Raw genomic sequence first — 17,583 nt, forward strand, 5'->3', positions numbered from 1 at the left:
CACTGGGATGGTGTCAACTGAGCCAGTCGAGCTGGAAGCTGCAGCATGGCCAGGGTTGGTGATGCTCTCAGCAGGAGAAAGTGCTTTGGTTTGTGCTGTTGTGGGTGCTGGATGGTCTGTGCTGGCAGGTCCCACAGTCAGGGGAGCCCTGCCTGGGAGTCTGTGCAGCCTCCACGGCCCCTGAATCTTCCCACACTCCTTGGTGCCCATCACACTCTGGGAGAGGTGTCTCAGTCCCGTCACAGTAAATCCTGGTGCTGCCCCTGCGTAGAGGGGCCAGGAGAGCGCAGGAGGAGCTGCGGCAGAGGGAGCAGCAGCACAGTGGGTAGGAACCTCTCTGCAGCAGGGCACAGCCTGCTCACACGTGGTGCTCATGCCTATCACCTCTGTCTGTCCCTGCTCGCTGTCCTGGTCTGTGCCCAGCATTGTGTTACTCTGCAGCCAAACCAACGGGGCATGCGGGATCTTCCCCTCGCTTCATGGCAGCTCAGATCCGTCAGCGCCTTCATCTAATCGCTTTATGTCTATGACTAACTACTAATGAGCTTTTAATTAATGAATGCTGTGGCTTGGGGGCATACTGGAGCGGGTGGGAGGAGAGGGCTAGACGGGTGCCCCGCTCTGTGGGTGCTGCAGGGCTGCTGGTGCTGTGCAGACAGCTGACCCTGTGGAGACTGGGAGCACCCAACCTCACCAGTCCTCACAGTGGCAGCTGCACCTTAGCCTGACCCACAGCCCCTCTTGGCAGCAGCGCCCCAGCTTTGCACTGCAGGAGGGTGCTGGGGGATGCCAGAGGGGTCCCATTAAACACTAGACACTTGTGGTCCACCCATGCTTGTGCATTGCATCCCCTTGGTGCATCCCTGGCGGGTCCATGGACCACTGCATCATCCCTCTGCCAGAAGAGTTTGTGGGATGGCACCCTGGTGAGGACTGCAGCACTGGGGGCTGAGATTTTGCGTTGTATCTCAATGCAGGTGTGGTTTGAGGGGCTGGACATGGTGTTAGAGGCAGCCCTTGGTGGGCAGCTGGTTTGATGTGCGCTGAGGGGCTTGGTGCAACGTGCATGGGGGCCCTCAGCACCTGGGTGCATGGGATGTGCTGCAGCCGTGCTGCACCACTAGTGTGCACAGCACTGCGCATTAAGGCAAGGCTCTGGGGCAGATTCCTGGCCAGGGCTCCAGGCAGGCCTCAGAGCCCTTGATTCTCTCAGATACAGTTTCCGCATTGTGGAGGCGAGTTTGCCTTGGAGGGGAGCTGAGTGCTTGGTGGTTCTGGCATCTCCCTGGTAGTGGAGCCAGCAGTGTGGTTCCAGCATCTCCCCTGTAGCAGAGCCAGCAGTGCTGCACCGGCCGCCTTGGGCAGCTCCCAGTGGGTGTCTACTGCTGGGCCAGCTCCCAAGCAGTCGCGACGGGTAGATCTCAGCTGCCAGGGAGCAGCCTGAAAGGTTATACTCTCTTCAACCAATTCCCTTGGTGGTACAAGGGACATGCACCCATCAGCTCTCCCAGTACAAGTTCTGCACCTCAGCTCTGGCGCCTCACTGGGCTCCAAACCAGTGGCCATAGCTGCTCCTGTCCTGGTGCCGTGTTGTTCTCCCTCTTCCAGAAAACAAAACCAAGGAGCCCTCAAGGGTTCATTTAAAATAAATAAAAAATGAAAATAGTGCTGATTTGAAGGAAAGCCAGCCCCATCCTGTGCATGGGAGCGCATCGCCAACCCATCCCCGAAGGGCAGAGAGAAAGATGTGCTTAGAACTGCAGCCCTGTGCAACTTCTGCCTTTGATCATATATCTTACATGTGCCCTTTGCTTTCCCTTGCCTGATATTTATTAGGTTTAATTTTACTGGGACGCGGCTGTAAGTGAGACAGATGGAACGGGGTCTGTGCGCCTGGTGAACACATCTTAATTAAACAGATAAATAAACTTTCATTCCTGGAGACTTCAGTTTCGGAGGGGTTCCTCTGGGGCCACGTCTCCATGGGGCAGGGCAGCTCTGACCCAGGCTCCTCACACCTGGGTGCTGTGGGGCCACCCCGACGCAGCCCTGGTGCCACCACTGGTGCCATCAGCTGGGGCTGCAGCACGGTGTCACCACTGGTGAGGGTGAGGGAAATCAGCCACTGGTGGCCAGGGCAATGTTCCCAACCTGGAGCTGGTGGGCAGGCACTGCTCATCCATGCTGTTGTCCCACAGGGGCTCCCAGCTGCTGTGGGAGCTTTTCTGCAGCCAGACAGATGATGGTGATGACTGGAGGAGGGGGAGAGGGAACTTGTACGCTCCTCAGCTCCCAGAGCCGTGTCCACTTCCCCCACTTCTGAGATGCTTATTCTTGCTGCTGATGGCAGTGCAGAGGGTCTGCACCAGCAGATCCCGGGTATCTGCCCAGTGTGTCACTCCAGGCTCCCACCCTGTGGGAGAGCAGTAACTCTCCTTGTCCCACTGCTGGAGCCAGCCTGGACCTTCCCGTGATGCAGGTTGTTGGCTCGTGGCGGTGCCAGGGCTCCTCCAGCCAGGAACGCCTTTGAGTCACTGTGCCCGGAGCCAGGCTCTGGCGTGGGGGAGGACGGGCAGATTACCTCATCCTGGAGCTGGCTCCGGGCTGACGTGGTTTGCTTGGTTGGGGACCGCAGAGCATCGGGGCATGCCCTTCCCTTTTCACCTCTGCCTAAGAGCAGTGCAGAAGCCATGGAGCCAGACTGGTCCAGAGGGTTTGGAGATGCCCGTCGCCTTGCTCAGGGCATCCCTCACCCCATGCCAGGGTGCTGTGTGGTGCTCAGGTGCATGTGGGTACCTGCTGGGGCTGTGGGAGGATGCGCTTGTCCCCCAACTCTTGCAAAGCTGCCCTATGTCCTGCCCTGGACATTGGAGTGTGTAGGAAAGTGTGGCACTGGGGCCATCAGAGTCGCTGGGGAAGGGAGGATGGAGGCAATAGGGAGCGTGGGATCTGATCACCAAGATGTGCAGGACAGACTGCTGCTGCGGGTTCCTTATGGTCCCTCTGGAGCTGCAGGGCAAGCGGTTTTGGTGGGACACAGGAGCTCACTGCAGCCTGTGCTCCTCACAGGGACTGTTGGCCAGAGGATGCTGTTGGAAGTGGATGTTGCTGCCAGATTCCTTTCAGCTCTTGGTACCATGGGGTAGTCGCAATGAGAAACCCTCCTTCCAGCCCAGCATCCCCTCTCTGATTTGGCACCTTGTGATCCCTTTGGAGCATGGTCACCACAGCAGTAGGACCCCACGGAGGGGCTAGCACCCTCTTGGCCCTGGCCACTGCTTCTTTAGGATGGCTTTTCCGAGAACTGTTTGTTTCCACCCGGTTTGTCGGTGGCTCCGGGCCGGCCATGCCACACACCGCTGCTGTTGAGCATCTGCAGCAGAAACAGGAACCGCTGCGAGTGTACCAGGACACTGCAGCATGTCGCTGTGTCTGGGGATACTGTGGAAAATCCCAGCCTCCAAACAGGGCTGTTCGTGTGCTGGAGGCTCCAGCGGAGACTGAGCATCAGCAGCTACTGGCACAGACCTGCCTTTGTGCATCATAGTTGGCCAAGATGGAAACTGAACTGAGCCCAGGTTTTCTTTCCCACATACCCAAGTACAACGCTGTCCTGGCTGCTTCCTCCCTCCCTGGCCGTGGCTCCGAAGTCAGGTGCGATGCAGCGCCAGTGGTGTGTGGCACTGGGGCAGGGACCCCCATGCCAGTGCTGAGCTCCGCGGCACCCGAGGCTGCCAGAGCTGCTGCAGAGCTATGACATGAGGAGGTGTGAGGTGGGACCGGGGACGCGAATGAACACACACGTGTGCCCACTCGAGCTCTTACCTCGCAGGCACTGATGTGTAGGCTATTGCCATGGCAGCTATGGCAGAGGTGTGCGCAGTGCTGATGTTTCGGTGCTGCTGGCAGCACCAGCAGGCCAGTCCAAATGACCAAAAAGCCTCTTGAGCTCTGCCCACTGCTGACTGGGGCAGGGGATCCCCATCGCTCTGGGGAGCATGGCCCCTCTGTGTTACGCCAGGGTGCTGAGCTCCCCGCTGCTTCCCTTGCCAAGAGGGGCTGGTGGGCAGGCAGAGGGGATCACAACCTGCAGGTAGCAGGCTCACCTGGGGCTCCTTTGGCGAGGTCAAGTGTCTGGTGCCCTGAGATCACAAGCAACACAGCGGCTGCAGCCATGGCTCCTCTTGTAAGGAAGGCTGGCGGGTTGTGGGCCCGTGGCGGTGCAGCGCGTGGCTGCCGGGGCCATGTGTGCTGCGGGGTGCAGGCGTGAGCAGGTATATGCCTCTCCGGGGAGGCGGAGCTGGGTCTGCTGCATGGCTCCCTGCCCATCGCTGTCTGCGTGTGTGTCTCCCAAGGAGAGCGTGGTGCGTGTGCACGTGTCCGGCTGTGTGTGCGTGGGGGAGTCCTGTGGCTGCCTGGCGAGGTGCTGCCATCGTGGGGGCTGCACGGCTGGAAGTGCCGGCTGCTCGGCACGGCATCCTGGGGCACCCGTGTTGCATCACCAAAACTCCCGGTAAGACCCTTCTTCCCCTGGGAGCTACCACCGGGAAGGGAGATGGTTCTACCCGCTTGGCCCCATGCTGCCTGCCTGCTTCCCTGGCGTGGCAGCGCGTGGCCGGGGGCTGTGACGGGGCTGCCCGGGTGGCGGGGAAGCCATCTGCGAGCGGCGGCAGTGGATGGGTTAAGTGCGGGATCAGCTGTTCTCATGTCATTACGGATTCTCTTCATTTTATACAGAGCTCTGTTTGATGTCTGAATGCACAGGGGACTCCCCCTCCTCCTCCAACTCCCACCCCTTTTATTTCGCTCCCTCGCCCTCTCTCCCTTCCTCCTCCCCTTCCTTTCTCTCTCCCTGCTCCCGCTCTGGCTCACACACACCCTTTGCAGACTGTGCGCTCAGTGCCAGTGTCTAATGGCACCGAAGTGAACAGCCGAGCGCTGCTCCCGGGGCGCGCGGCGCAGCCGGCCTGCCGCAGATGAATCCCTCCTAATAGCGCCGAGGGGTCGGGAGGGACGGCCGAGGAGGGGAGAGCCCGAGGGGCGAGCCGGGAAGACGAGGATAGCGGTGTGCGGAAGAGGACGGACCCGCGAGCAGCTTCACGGCTACCTGTCGACACATGCTGTGCTCCATGGCTAACTCGGGCTGCCTCCTTGTCTCCAACTCAGGCATGCTTCCTCACTCTCTCCCCTGTCCTCCAGCCTTCCTCTACCTCCAACAGGTAAGTCACCCTCTCCGGGGGATTTTTTTTTGCTTTCCGGTTCACACGTGTTTCTGGCCCGTTCCCTCTCAGCAGAGGGTCAAAGCTTAACTGCTTCCTCCCCGGCCCCACAGCATAGGCGAGTTGTGTTGCGGTGGTGGCTCATGGTCCTTGGCTGTGATTCCTTTGAGGTTTCTCCAGTTTCTCTGCCGAGGTGGCTGGGCGCGCAACTGGGGATGGAGAGTGGGCTGAGACGCGGGCAGTGCGGCAGGCAGTCACCGGCGTGGGTCCTGCGCTTTCGCTGCCTTGGTGCTGATGCTGTTCAGCAGAGTCGAGGGGCAATGATTGATGCTCCGATAAAGGAACGAGGCTCCTGCATGGCCCGAGCAGCCTCAGGGGAGAAGGCAAGGTGATGAGCTTGTTCATGCACACGCGTGTGCGCGGAATCGTGCGTGTGCTGTCATGCCCTGCATGTCTGCAGCTGGGCTGCGGGGTCAAGCATGCATGGGTTTGTCTCGCTGTCAGTGGGAAGGTACTGCAGAGGGACCCAGGGAGGTGGTGGGTCCAAGTGAACCCCAGGACCTGGCAGCCTGGTCAGAGGGTCCCCACGCCCTTGATTTGGTCCTTAACTTCTGGCCAGGGTGTGCTGCCCCGCAGGGTGCGCTCAGGTCCTGCGCTGGACCCAGTGCGCCGGGTTTCCGGGTTCATCATCCCAAGGGAAGCACAGCTCAGGAAAGGCAGCGTTTTCTTCAAAAGCCTCTTTGCTGCGTCGGAAATCCCGTCTCCCAGCCAGGCGAACTGCTCCATTTGTGCTTTCAGGAGTTTAAAAATTCATAGCATCCTCGCCACGCTCAGCGTGGCCTGCACGGCTCACCCGGCAGCCGAGGGCAGGCGGCGCGGGTACAAACCCTCCCACCCCAGTGTGGAAGGGCGTTTTGGTCCCTCGGGATGTCTGTAGCCTGTGTCCAATTGGGCTTGTGGCTGGAGCATGGCTAAGCTTGGCGGTGGGGACGAAGGCCCAGGGTCACTCTGTCCGGCACACTGGCGATGGGGCTGGCAGAGCTGGTGCTGCCGCTGGTTACACAAGTGCAGCGGCAGCCGTAGCGTGTGCATGGGGCTGGGGCTCATGCAGGGGCTGCTGCAGAGACCGGCCAAGACGGGTGCGTGATTTATTGCACCCTCCTGCAGGGAAAGGCTGGGAAGAGCTGAAGCTGGGCTGGATTTTGGTCTCAGCCTCCCTAGGCTGTGCCAAGGTCTCTGTGGCCGCTGCTCGGCTGCCCAGGTGTGTCTGACACCCAGCAGAAACCATCCCTGAACCCTCACCCATCTCCGAGGAGGTTTTCTGCGCAGCTGAAGGGAGCGCGTGGATGCTTTGAACCAGCAGCCAGCGTGGTGTCTGGAGCAGGCGGCAGCGTGGGAGATGTCTTTTCCAGCCGGGATCCCCTAACCTCCCCAGCATCCACTCACCCTCTGAGATCCCCTCGTCCTCCGGCCACCTGTGAGGGGCTCAGCTGTGCTGCTCACCCTGCAGAGTGCTCTGGCGTGGACCGGCCACGCTGCCTGCTGGCTCGCGGGGCTGCAACGGGAGGTAGTGGGGGTCAGCAGACCCATGAACAAGCATGGGCGGCCAGTGCCCAGCTGGGCTGTGCGCAGACAGGGTTTGGGGTCCCTGGGAAGGAGCAGCTGTTCCCTGATGAATGGCTCTGCACCCATCAGCTTCTGGTTCTCCCGTTGCCCTGTTTGTTTTAATTTGACCGTTGGTTTTAGCAGCTCTTCCCACTCTCCCAGAAGCCTCCTGCTCCTTGGCAGCCAGTCTGGACTCACAAGCCAGAAAGGAGGGTTTTATTAAGAGATTTGGAGGTGGATTTTCACCCAGCTAATGAGCACAATGGAGGCCAAAATCTCTGTCCTCTTCCCGGGGCTTGTCCCTTGCTGAGGTTCTGCACCCAGCGCGTGGGCACAGGGTGTTCCTGGTGCGTGTTGTGGTGAGGCATCAGGCAGAGGGACGTCACTGGCAGCCGTCACGTGGGGAAGGGGCGCAGGGCATGCACTGCCGCCGGACTCCTCATCCTGCCCACCTGAGCAATGGGCCTGACTGGCGTGGGATGTTCGCTCTGCAGCTCTGCTTTACCCCAAATTCACTCTGGATTTTGGATACGCCTACCGTCAACACACCAGCGCTGCAGGAGTGCACAGGGAGCAATGCTGCCTCTGCCTGTGGACACCTGCCTCCCATGGAGCTCACCCCTGGCCGGACGGCTCAGCTCACCTGTGTGCAGCCAGAGGTGCCTGGAGGGGTTTAACTGACTCTCCCCACTGGTGGTGTGGTGTGGGGTCTGTGAGGGGCTTGGTTTAGACACCATGATTTACAGTTCCCTGACCAGAGTGTGTGTGTGTACTTCGGGAGGCCGATGTCTGTGCATCAGCCCTGGGCTGCGCACATACATGAGGATTGCGCCTAAGCTCTGTGGCTGTAGAGGCTTGTGATGGCCGTTGGCACCAGGATGTGCATCCGGCTGTACCAGCCTGGGCTGGCCAGGGGGTCAAGAGCTGGGGCAATGGGGTCTGTGTGCGGTAATTGGCTTTTTGTCTTTTGGACACATGCTTTACTCACAGGGATTTTGTTGGTTTATTTGTTCTAAGGAGGCTGCTCAAGTCTTGTAGCTCCCCAACATTTTCAGCGGTGCTGGTGTTTGAAGGAATGGCCAGGAAGTGAAATTGCCTGCAAAACTTCCACTATCCCCCCCAAAAAAATACAGGTGCCAATGGGCTCTGGCAAATGGCTCACCCAAGTGGTCTTGCAGCTCGCTCAGCTCCCCCTGCACGGCCACTGGGGTCCTGGCAGTGGGAACCATGGTTTGCGGTGCTCCACATGGTGCAGCCGCGCTGCATGTGGCCATCACCCTCCAGCCCTGCCACGCTCCGGCACTGGGGCAGTGGGCTCCGGCACTGGGGCAGGAGTGGGGCTCCTGGGGGCCACACAGGGAGAGGGCTGCGGGAAAGCAGATGCACGACAAGGTGGAGCAGCCCACACTGGTGGGGTGGGTGGAAGCGCCACATCCTTCAATAGGTCTTGGTGGTAACGCTTAGTTCTTACTCAGCGACGGCCTGGGCACAGGGGGAGACTTTGGTGGCTTCATTTTGTTAATAGAGGAATCAGCCGCTGCTTATAAAGTGTCTCTGCTGTGATTATAAACGAGCAGCTGATCGCTCCAGGACAAGGCATGGTGCTGATCTGGAAGAGACCTGGGCCCTAAGGCTCAGCATCGGTGTTAGAGCGCAGCACAGACCCCAACACAGGCAGCGATGTGCATGCGGAGCCAGACATGACCACAAGTTGTTGTACAGATGGGCTGAAACCCACCCCACTCGCTGGGGGCATCCCCAGTGCCCACGGTCACGCCGTGGTGCAGGAGACTCGGCTGAGCAGCGCCCAGCCCAGTGGGAGACAGCTTTTGCAAAGAGCTGCTTGGAAAATTCCTTTCCAAAAGGGCTGCTGCCAAGTTTAGCATATTATATTTTTAGGGAGGAAGTCTGTCCCGAGCAATATTGGAGCATGTCGCAGCAGCGGGTTTGTTTCAAACCTGGTTTCTCCCCATGCTTATGCATCGCACGGATGTGAGACCCGGCACGGTGGTTTCCCGGCTCCGGCTGAGCGCCCGCACTGCAGCGGCCGCCTGGCTTGCACGGTGGAGAACAGGCTTTAACGCCACAAAAAACCAGATTTTCTTCTTTTTTTTTTTTAATATATTGAAAACACGGACATTAATTTTAGCTTTGCAAAGCTAGTTTTCCCACAATAGCTGTAATTTAGGCCTACACTGCCTGGCGATGCGCTTTTTATAGGTAGATTCCTATTTTAGTACTGTAGTGATGGGTGAATGAGTAGATTAAATTAGATTTAGTATCTATCATTCTTTAAAGCATTACAGGCAGCCGGTGGAGGGGTATGGTTTAACAAAGAAGGAAGGCTAATTAAGAGAGCAAGCGCCCACACCAGCTCCCACCACCTCCAGTCCCTCTCAGCCCCCGGCCCACCGCTGCCTCTGCTCAGAGCTCAATGTGAAATAGGAAAGTGCATTGAAAACCAGATTTTCCTGCACTGCCCCAGGGCTGCGATGGCTCCAGGGTTTGCAGCCAGGGCTGGGTGAGATGCTGGGCGCATCCTGGGCGCCCCAAGCTCCTCGCTTCTCTGGGGATTTGCAGAGTCATAGCAGTGACTTGGCTCCCTGGCTCCTGCCAGCTCAAGCCCAGGTCCTGCTGCTGCCCCTGGAAGGGGCTCCCACGCGTGGGTGCATTGCGTCTGTTTTGCCAGAGGGACCTTGGCAGCACCAACCTCGACACGTGCACGGTGGGTCTGTGGGCAGCAGAATTGATGCTCCCCCTATTAGGAAAGTTTCTTCACGCAGAGGGTGGTGAGCGTAGGCTCCCCAGGGAAGCAGTCACAGCACCAAGCCTGCCAATAGTGAAGAAGCATTTGGACAATGCCCTCAGACATATTGTGTGAACATTGGGGTTGTCCTATGAAGGGGCAGGAGTTAGACTCGTGATCCTTATGGGTCCCTTCCATCTCAGGATGTTGTATGATTTTATGGTCGCTGGGGTTGGCGTCTGAGAAATGATGGGCTTCAGTCATGGATCCTGCAAGCAGCTGAGGCAAGGAGGGGCACGTAGCCCCTCTAGAAAGGCCATAGGTCCCTTAGGCGCAGGTGGTATTGGCAAGCGGGCGCACTAGGCAGGCATGGGGCTGGGCTGCTGGGAGGGTGCAGAGAGATCTAGGAAAGCACCGGCATTGGGGAATGCTAGAAAGGGTGCCTTGGATCAGAAGGGAACCAAATATCCAAGGAAGGAGCTTGGTCTCCCCAGTGCCGGGATATCCAATCTGGGACAGTGAGGCAGGGGAGGCTCTGAGCCCATGGAGAGCCCTGGTTTTGTCCTTCCTTCTGAGGCCACGGCAGTTGGGCAGCCCCAGCCTCTTCCAGCCGGGCAGTGGGGCATGGCGAGGGCAGGAGCCGGGCTGAGCTGGGAGTGCTGCAGATAAACGGCAGCCTGTGCTGAGAGCTTGAGAGTGCGGGTTGAGCGTGGGCACAAGCACTGCAGTGCAGGGCACACACCGGCACCCGTGTGCCAGCCAGGGTGTCAAGACGGTGCCTGTACGTTCCTGCTCGTGGCGGTGCACCAGCACGCTGAGGCTGCTCTCGGTGGAAATGGCTATCGCCCCAATGTGAGCCCTGCTGTGCCAGTGTGAGCCTAGCGGGGAACTCTGCAGTCCCAGCCATGCCGTGATGGGCTCAGTGAAATACCACCGCTGTTGAGCAGATTTGGAGCTCCAGGCTCCTGGAGGCTTCACACCTCCACAAGCACGGCCATACAGTAGGCAGCCCTGGAAGAGCTTTAACCTGCGCCACCTTCCTCAGTTCTCATCTGGCCAGGAGGGCACAGCTGTCCTCCCTCACTCCCTGGGGCGAGGGCCATGGCACTGCTGGCACTGCAGCTCAGCTGGCAGCTTGGGGTGCAGCCCCCCCTGACCTGAGCTCTATGGGCCCTGCGTTGTGTGATGTTGGGCTCAGAGGCTGCCTGGGCAGGGATGAAAGGCCATGTCCCAGCGGGTTTGTGGTGGCCGTCACAGGACAGGCACCCCCAGAGCTGCAGGCATTGCTTGCAGCCAGGTCAGCAAATGCCCTTGCAACGCTGTGGTCCCCAGCTGGTTTCTTGCTTTGCTCCCCTGACACCTTTCCGAGCATCCAGTCAGCTCTGACAGTGGCCAGCTCTGGTTTTCCCCCAGGCCGGGGCCCCCATTCCAGCAGCCTTCATATCTCGGCTGCACTGCATGGATCTTGCGAAGGGAGTGCACAGCATCAGCAGGATTCGCTCCAGCCCCTGTGTGAGCAGCACTGCTGAGATGTGATCTCTGGCAGCAATAACCTGTTAAACTGAGTGAGGTGAGCGCTGGAAGGAGACCCAGTCGGAGGAGGCAGTTTGCAGGGATGATGCTGGGAGTGGCGTTTGGGCAGCTCCTGCCTCTGTGCTGGTACTGCCAGGGTTTCCATGAGCAGGACCTGCCAGCGCTGCCAGGGAAGGCAGGTGCTTTGGAGAACTGTCACGGTCGGTGCCCGCAGAGCTGGGTCCTGCTCTTACCCTCAGGGATCTCAGCCGCCCCCCCTCCATCAAAGAGCCTGGGGGATGCTGCAGGATTTAGGAGTAGTGGCAGGCAGCGAGCCCGGCGGTGACCCTGCAGTGGGCCCACAGTGGCTCTGTGGCAGGAACCACATCTGGCCGTTCCCGCTTGCGAAAGCACCAGGCATGCAACACTTTGTCATGATTTTCCCCTCATCTCCAAGCAGCAATCCCTCACCGCTCGCATTACCCAAGTAGAAAATGACAGATAAGCTGACATGATTGCTACGGCTCCCAGCGCCCCGCGGCAGCTCTTCCCTGGCAGCACGGGAGGTGGGCAGAGTGGGAGGCAAACCACCCGGCCTCCAGGTCCTCAATCTCTGCCCCCCTGGCATCGCAGCCCCCTCCAGCCAACCTGCAGAGCTGAAAGGAGGAAGGGACTGGTGGTGAAGAGGAGAAGCCAAGGAGCAGAGCATCGTGTCCGGCTGCTCGTGTGCCCCAATGTGCCCTGGCCACTGAGCTCCATGCCCGACACTGTGCTGGGGACCACACTGCTCCCCACAACCTCCCGCAGCTCTGTACAGGGCTGGGGAGCCCTCAGCAGTGTGGGGTTGCCCCAAATTTGGTATCCACCCCTTCATTGGCTTTTGGGCTCAGGTGAGGCTAGTGTTTACCCGCAGATTCCTGTCCATGTCCTTTTGCCCAAGCTGGCCAGGGACATTGTTGGGAACATTGTGGTGCTGGCAGGGCTGGAGCCTCGGGATCCGGGCTGCGAGCTGGGGCTGTGCTGGCTGCATCCCTACTCCAGCTGCCCAGCAGGATGCATGGGAAGCAGCTGTGCAGCCAGCTCATCCCCCAGTAGCACGGCTTGTTGGGACATGCGGGCACAGCCTCTCATGCAGGCAGGAGCTGCAGAGGGAGGGAAGCAGGGGAGAAGGACGTGTGGGTGCTGCTTTGGTGCAGGGGGTCAGAGAGCCTGGGGTGAGCTGACCTATGGCTCCGGGACATCAGTGACCTGGATGAAGGCATTGAGTGCACCCTCAGCAAGTTTGCAGATGACACTAAGCTGGACAGAAGTGTGGATCTGCTGGAGGGTAGGGAGGCTCTGCAGAGGGATCTGAACAGGCTGGACCGATGGGCTGAGACCAATGGCATGAGGTTGAACAAGGCCAAATGCTGGGTCCTGCACTTGGGGCACAACAACCCTATGCAGTGCTACAGACTGGGGGAAGAGTGGCTGGAGAGCTGCACAGAGGAGAAGGACCTGGGGGTGTTGGTTGACAGCGACTGAACATGAGCCAGCAGTGGCCCAGGTGGCCAAGAAGGCCAACGGCATCTTGGCTTGGATCAGAAATGGGGTCACCAGCAGGTCCAGGGAGGTGATTCTCCCTCTGTACTCAGCACTGGTGAGACCGCACCTCGAATACTGTGTTCAGTTCTGGGCCCCTCACCACAAGAAGCATGTTGAGGCTCTGGAGTGTGTCCAGAGAAGAGCAATGAAGCTGGTGAGGGGCTGGAGAACAAGTCTTACGAGGAGCGGCTGAGAGAGCTGGGGTTGTTCAGCCTGGAGAAGAGGAGGCTGAGGGGAGACCTTATTGCTCTCTACAACTACCTGAAAGGAGGTTGTGGAAAGGAGGGAGCTGGGCTCTTCTCCCAAGTGACAGAGGACAGGACAAGAGGGAATGGCCTGAAGCTCTGCCAGGGGAGGTTCAGGTTGGATATCAGAAAAAAATTCTTCACAGAAAGAGTCATCGGGCACTGGAACAGCTGCCCAGGGAGGGGGTCGAGTCACCTTCCCTGGAGGTGTTTAAGGCATGGGTGGATGAAGTGCTGAGGGACATGGTTTAGGGAGTGTTAGGAATGGTTGGACTCGATGATCCAGTGGGTTCTTTCCAACCTGGTGATTCTGTGTGATTCTGTGTGTGTGACAGGGTCCTCCAGGGGAGCAGCAGGTCTGGCCCTGAGTGTGCCTGGAGGAGCCCTGGCACTGACTGTGGAGGGGAGCAGCCCCTCGGCATGGGGGGATCCTGCTTTTCCCCCCATGAGCTGTGCCCACTCAGCATCTCCCTGCTGTAGCTCTGTCCACAGCCTTCAAATGACTCTTATATAAAATCAAAAATGGGGAGAGAAGAGCGGGAACAGGCAACAGTGGCAGCTTATTTGTGATCTCCATTGTGTGGGGAGCTCTTAATTAGAGCTAATTAGACTAATTAACTTGCAAATGAGAAACTTGTCTTTTTTCTCGATTTTTTTCACAAGAAAAAAATAAAGAAAAGATGAACAACAATATAAATATTGAGGCTAATTACTTTGTACCTGCTGCAGAGCCTCTCCAGCTCTCGGGATGCCCTTCTTCTGACAAACGTGCCCACCCGACACAGCATGCCATGCCTGTCCCTGTCTTGCTGTCCTGGGCTCAGTCCCACCATAGGGCTCAACAGCTCGTGTCCTTGTGGTCCCGGCTGCTGGAGATGGACCACACTCCATCCTCTGTGCACCCTCGTGCCTCATTGCCCAGCAAGGAGCGAATGGTACCAGGATCACCCCCTGGCACCCTCCACAGCGAACCCAGCCCAATCCACCCTAGGACTGGAGCAGCAAGGGTTCCCCTCCACAGCACCGCATGTTCCCAGCTGTTTTCCAGCTCTTCTCTTGCAGCATCTCTGGTTTCCCCCTCGCTCTGCTGCCGCAACGGCCTGGGGGCTTTGTTAGCACAACTTGGTTCAAATGTCTGATTAGTCTTTAGGAGATCGAGGGGTCAATTTTCCACAGCTCCTTCCTCTCCATTTAACTAATTTAACTGCGCGATTGTTACAAATTTCATTTTATTATAGCCCTGCTTCTCAGTCCAATTGAATTACCAAAATCTCATTTTCTCAGAAGTGCTGAATATGTAATTAGAGGAAAAATTATGCTCCTAACTGCCTATTAGAGAGGGCTGCATGAGAGAGCTTGTCCGGGCGCATACGCAGGTCCGTGGTTCTCTGAGCGCCCACGCTGGCCGGTGCGAGCATGCGTGCACTTGTGAGGCTGTGCACAAGCGAGCACCACGTGCAACCATGCCAGAGCCCCGGCATGGTGGGGATGTGACAGCGACAGCAGGTCCTGGATGAGAAGGGCTTTGCGGGAGTGGGGCTGGGGTCCTCTGGGACCTGCAAGCCGTGGGGCAGAAAGCGGGGATGGTGGCTGGAGCTGGCGTGGTGCTCATACGAGCATGAGGCTGGCGGATGTGGCCGTTTGTCCTGCTGCTCACTGTGTCTTCAGCTGTCTGGATCCAGCTGGGCTGGACTCGGCTGCGGGCAGCTCTGGCAGCGGTGCACGAGGGCTGTGCCTGCTGGAGTGTTGGTGGGGGCAGCCAGTGGCGGGGAGCTCCAGTCCCCAGCCAGGAGCAGCCCCTCGGTGGGTGTCAGGAGCAGCCAAGGTCGCGAGCCCAGCATTGTGCCTGCGCATGTCTTAAGAAACCCAGGGCAGGGCTGAGAGCTGGCAGCCCCAACAGCAGCAGCCCCTCTCCCTGGCACTTGCAATATCATCCCAGTCTCCGCTAACCTCCCTGCACGCACAGCAGGATCTGCTCAAGGGCCTGGGAGGGACCATAGCCCTGCCAGCGCGTGGCCCCACCCCAGGAAGATCATAGAATCATGAAATGTTTTGGATCGTAAGGGACCTTAAAGTTCATCCAGTTCCAACCTCCCACTGGATCATGCTGCTCAAAGCCTCATCCATCCTGCCTGCCTGTGAGGACCACCCCTGCACCTCAGCTCAGCAGTACAAGCTAGGACACCCAAAGGTGTCCTGTTCTATCCAGAGCCCCTCCATGTCTCCCGGGGTGCACCAGGGATGTGGCACTCTGCAGCCCTCACAGAGCACGAGTTGCTCTCCAGAGGCCACTGCCAGGAGCCGGGGTATTGTGACTGGTTCCAGGGCTGGTCAGCAGCTGGAGGAGCAGCTTCTGGTGTGGTGCACCTGTGTGGTGCATGGCACCCATGTCCCATGATCCGGTGTCTGCAGGGCTCAGCAGGAGCAGGTAGCTCAGGCTGATGTGGATTCAGGTCCCCTCCAGACCATCACCAGGCTCTGCAGCCAAGCTTGGGCCTCATGTGCCTGCCTGTCTTGACCCCTTTAGTGGCCACTGAGGACCAAGCACTGCTGGGAGTCCTGGGCAACGTTGCATATACCGGGTCTGCATTGCTCTGGCATGCCTGGAAGAAGAGCTGTGCCAGGGAGATCTGGCCTGGCTGCTGCCCTCCAGCAGCATGTGCCTGGGGCTGGGAACTGCCATGGGTGAGCATCAGCACTGCTGGCAATACCAGGAGATGCTGAGCATGAGCTCTGGAACCATCAGCAATACCAGGAGCTGCTGCAGGTGAGCCTCAGTGATACCAGGAGCTGCTGTGGGTGAGCCCGAGCAACACTGGGAGCTGCTGCGAGCGAGCCTCAGTGCTGCTAGCAATATCAGGAGATGATGCGGGTGAGCCTCAGTGATATCGGGAGCTGCTGTGGGTGAGCCCTAGCAACACTGGGAGCTGCTGCAGGTGAGCCTCAGTGATACCAGGAGCTGCTGTGGGTGAGCCCTAGCAACACTGAGAGCTGCGAGTGAGCCTCAGTGCTGCCAGCAATATCAGGAGATGTTGTGGCTGAGCCCTAGCGATACCGGAGCTGCTGTGGGTGAGCCTCAGCGCTGCCAGCGATACCAGGAGCTGCTATGCATAAGGCCAAGCACCGCTGATGATACTGGAAGCTGCTGCAGGTGAGCCTCGGTGCCACCAGCAATGTTGGGAACTGCTATGGGTACACTAGTGGTGCTGGCACCACTGGTGATACCAGCAGCTGCTGCGGATGAGTCCCGGCGCTGCTGGCAATGCTGGACCTTGCTTGGGAGAGAGTAGAGTGCTGCGTGTCCCAGAGCTGCCGGTCTCCTACTTGCTGCAGGCCTGATCCTGGCATGTCTCTGGCAGTGACACAGCCCAGTCCCTCCCTGGGTGCAGCGCCAAATGTACATATGAGCCTGGGAGGTGTCAGCCACGCACACGTAAGGGGCAACCAGGAGCCACCCCAAGCACCCCTATCTCGCCTCGGTTACACAACATTATCATTTCATAATACCCTGAAATATGCATGAAGTTGGCTGAATGCAGATGAAATTGCACCATTTACTTCATGAATATTTCATGCAGCATTAGCTCCGAAGTTTCCGGCTGGCAGAGCCAGGAGCCAGGGCTGGACCCTGCTCCCCCCATGCCCCATGCAGGAGGTGATGGGGACATGGGCACAGGTCTGCGCCCAGGCTGGCTTCTCGTCCTTCTCCTGCTGGGTATTGCATAGCCACTGGCTGCCACGTCTTTTCTCCTTGGGCTCCTGCAGGCAGAGAGGAAACAGCATTCAGCCCTAGCAATGCCCTGGCAGCTGGACTCTGCTGGCGGGGGCTCATGGGGCTGAGGACAGGAGCCAGCACAAGGGGCAGCTCCCTCTTGTAGTGTTCGGGTGCTGAGAGTGGGGCGGAAGGTGCCAGGACAGTGTGTGGCAGCCGGGAAAAATAGTCATTTTCCCATGCCAACAGGCTGCCCTGCCTCCCCCGCTGCTCCTTGTCCTCCTCCTCTAGCGCCATCAGTCTGGCTCCTCGGGTCCTGCCTGGTCCTGCCAACCCCACTGCTCTTTGCAGAGCTTCCCACTTGAGCATCCCTGGCAGATGCCATTAGCAGGCTCTCACCCCCTCCCCTGCCTCCTCCTTAATGAAGACATTAAACACAGCGGCTGCAGCTCCTCACCTCCTTTCACTACTCCTTCCCCAGGGGAGGTGAATCCCCTGTTGTCCCCTTCAGCTCTGGGGGGACTGTTTTTCCTGGGGAGGAAAAGCCCCTGCTGACCCCAGGATGAGCAAGGCTTGTCCCTCCTGGCGCTGGGGACATCCCTGTGGCCAGCATCCCAACCCTGCTCGCCCGCTGCAGCCCAGGGCTCTGCGGCTGGTGCCTGCTCGGGGCCAGGAGCGCTGCTTTGTATGGATGGCGCGGCATTTTGGGTAATGAAATATTCACAGGTCAGTGATTCCTTGAGAAATGATGGGGATCAGTCAATTCCTTTTCAGGGAGTAATTTTCTTCCCCTTCATGGCCTCTGTTTCATGTTGACAGTCATTAGCATGAGCGAGCGGCTGGATTGAAATGGGGACATTGTTGTTGTCACGTAGTTGAGCTGTGCCAGGCATGGCCTCGTGGCAGCCCATGGTGACGGCATGGCCGTGTGGTCCCTGGGTGCCGTGGAACCATGCAAGG

General features: G+C 58.8%; 1 protein-coding gene across 8 annotated transcripts in view; it reads left to right on the plus strand.

Moving 5' to 3' along the window:
- Window positions 1-17,583, plus strand: part of RBFOX3 (RNA binding fox-1 homolog 3) — a 193,666-nt gene that overhangs the window by 162,625 nt on the left and 13,458 nt on the right. For 5 of the 8 annotated variants that reach the window (XM_054082980.1, XM_054082983.1, XM_054082985.1 and 2 more), the window contains exon 4: window positions 4,888-5,219. The exons of 1 other annotated variant lie outside the window; for it this stretch is intronic. In XM_054082980.1, the coding sequence (XP_053938955.1) occupies window positions 5,118-5,219 (102 nt within the window). In that variant the 5' untranslated portion in view covers window positions 4,888-5,117. Of the gene's footprint in view, window positions 1-4,737; window positions 5,220-17,583 lie in introns of all 8 variants that reach the window. 2 more of the 8 variants (XM_054082984.1, XM_054082981.1) reach the window with 2 other exon arrangements.

This window comes from Cuculus canorus, chromosome 18, assembly GCF_017976375.1.
Source record: "Cuculus canorus isolate bCucCan1 chromosome 18, bCucCan1.pri, whole genome shotgun sequence".
NCBI classification, from domain to species: Eukaryota; Metazoa; Chordata; class Aves; order Cuculiformes; family Cuculidae; genus Cuculus; species Cuculus canorus.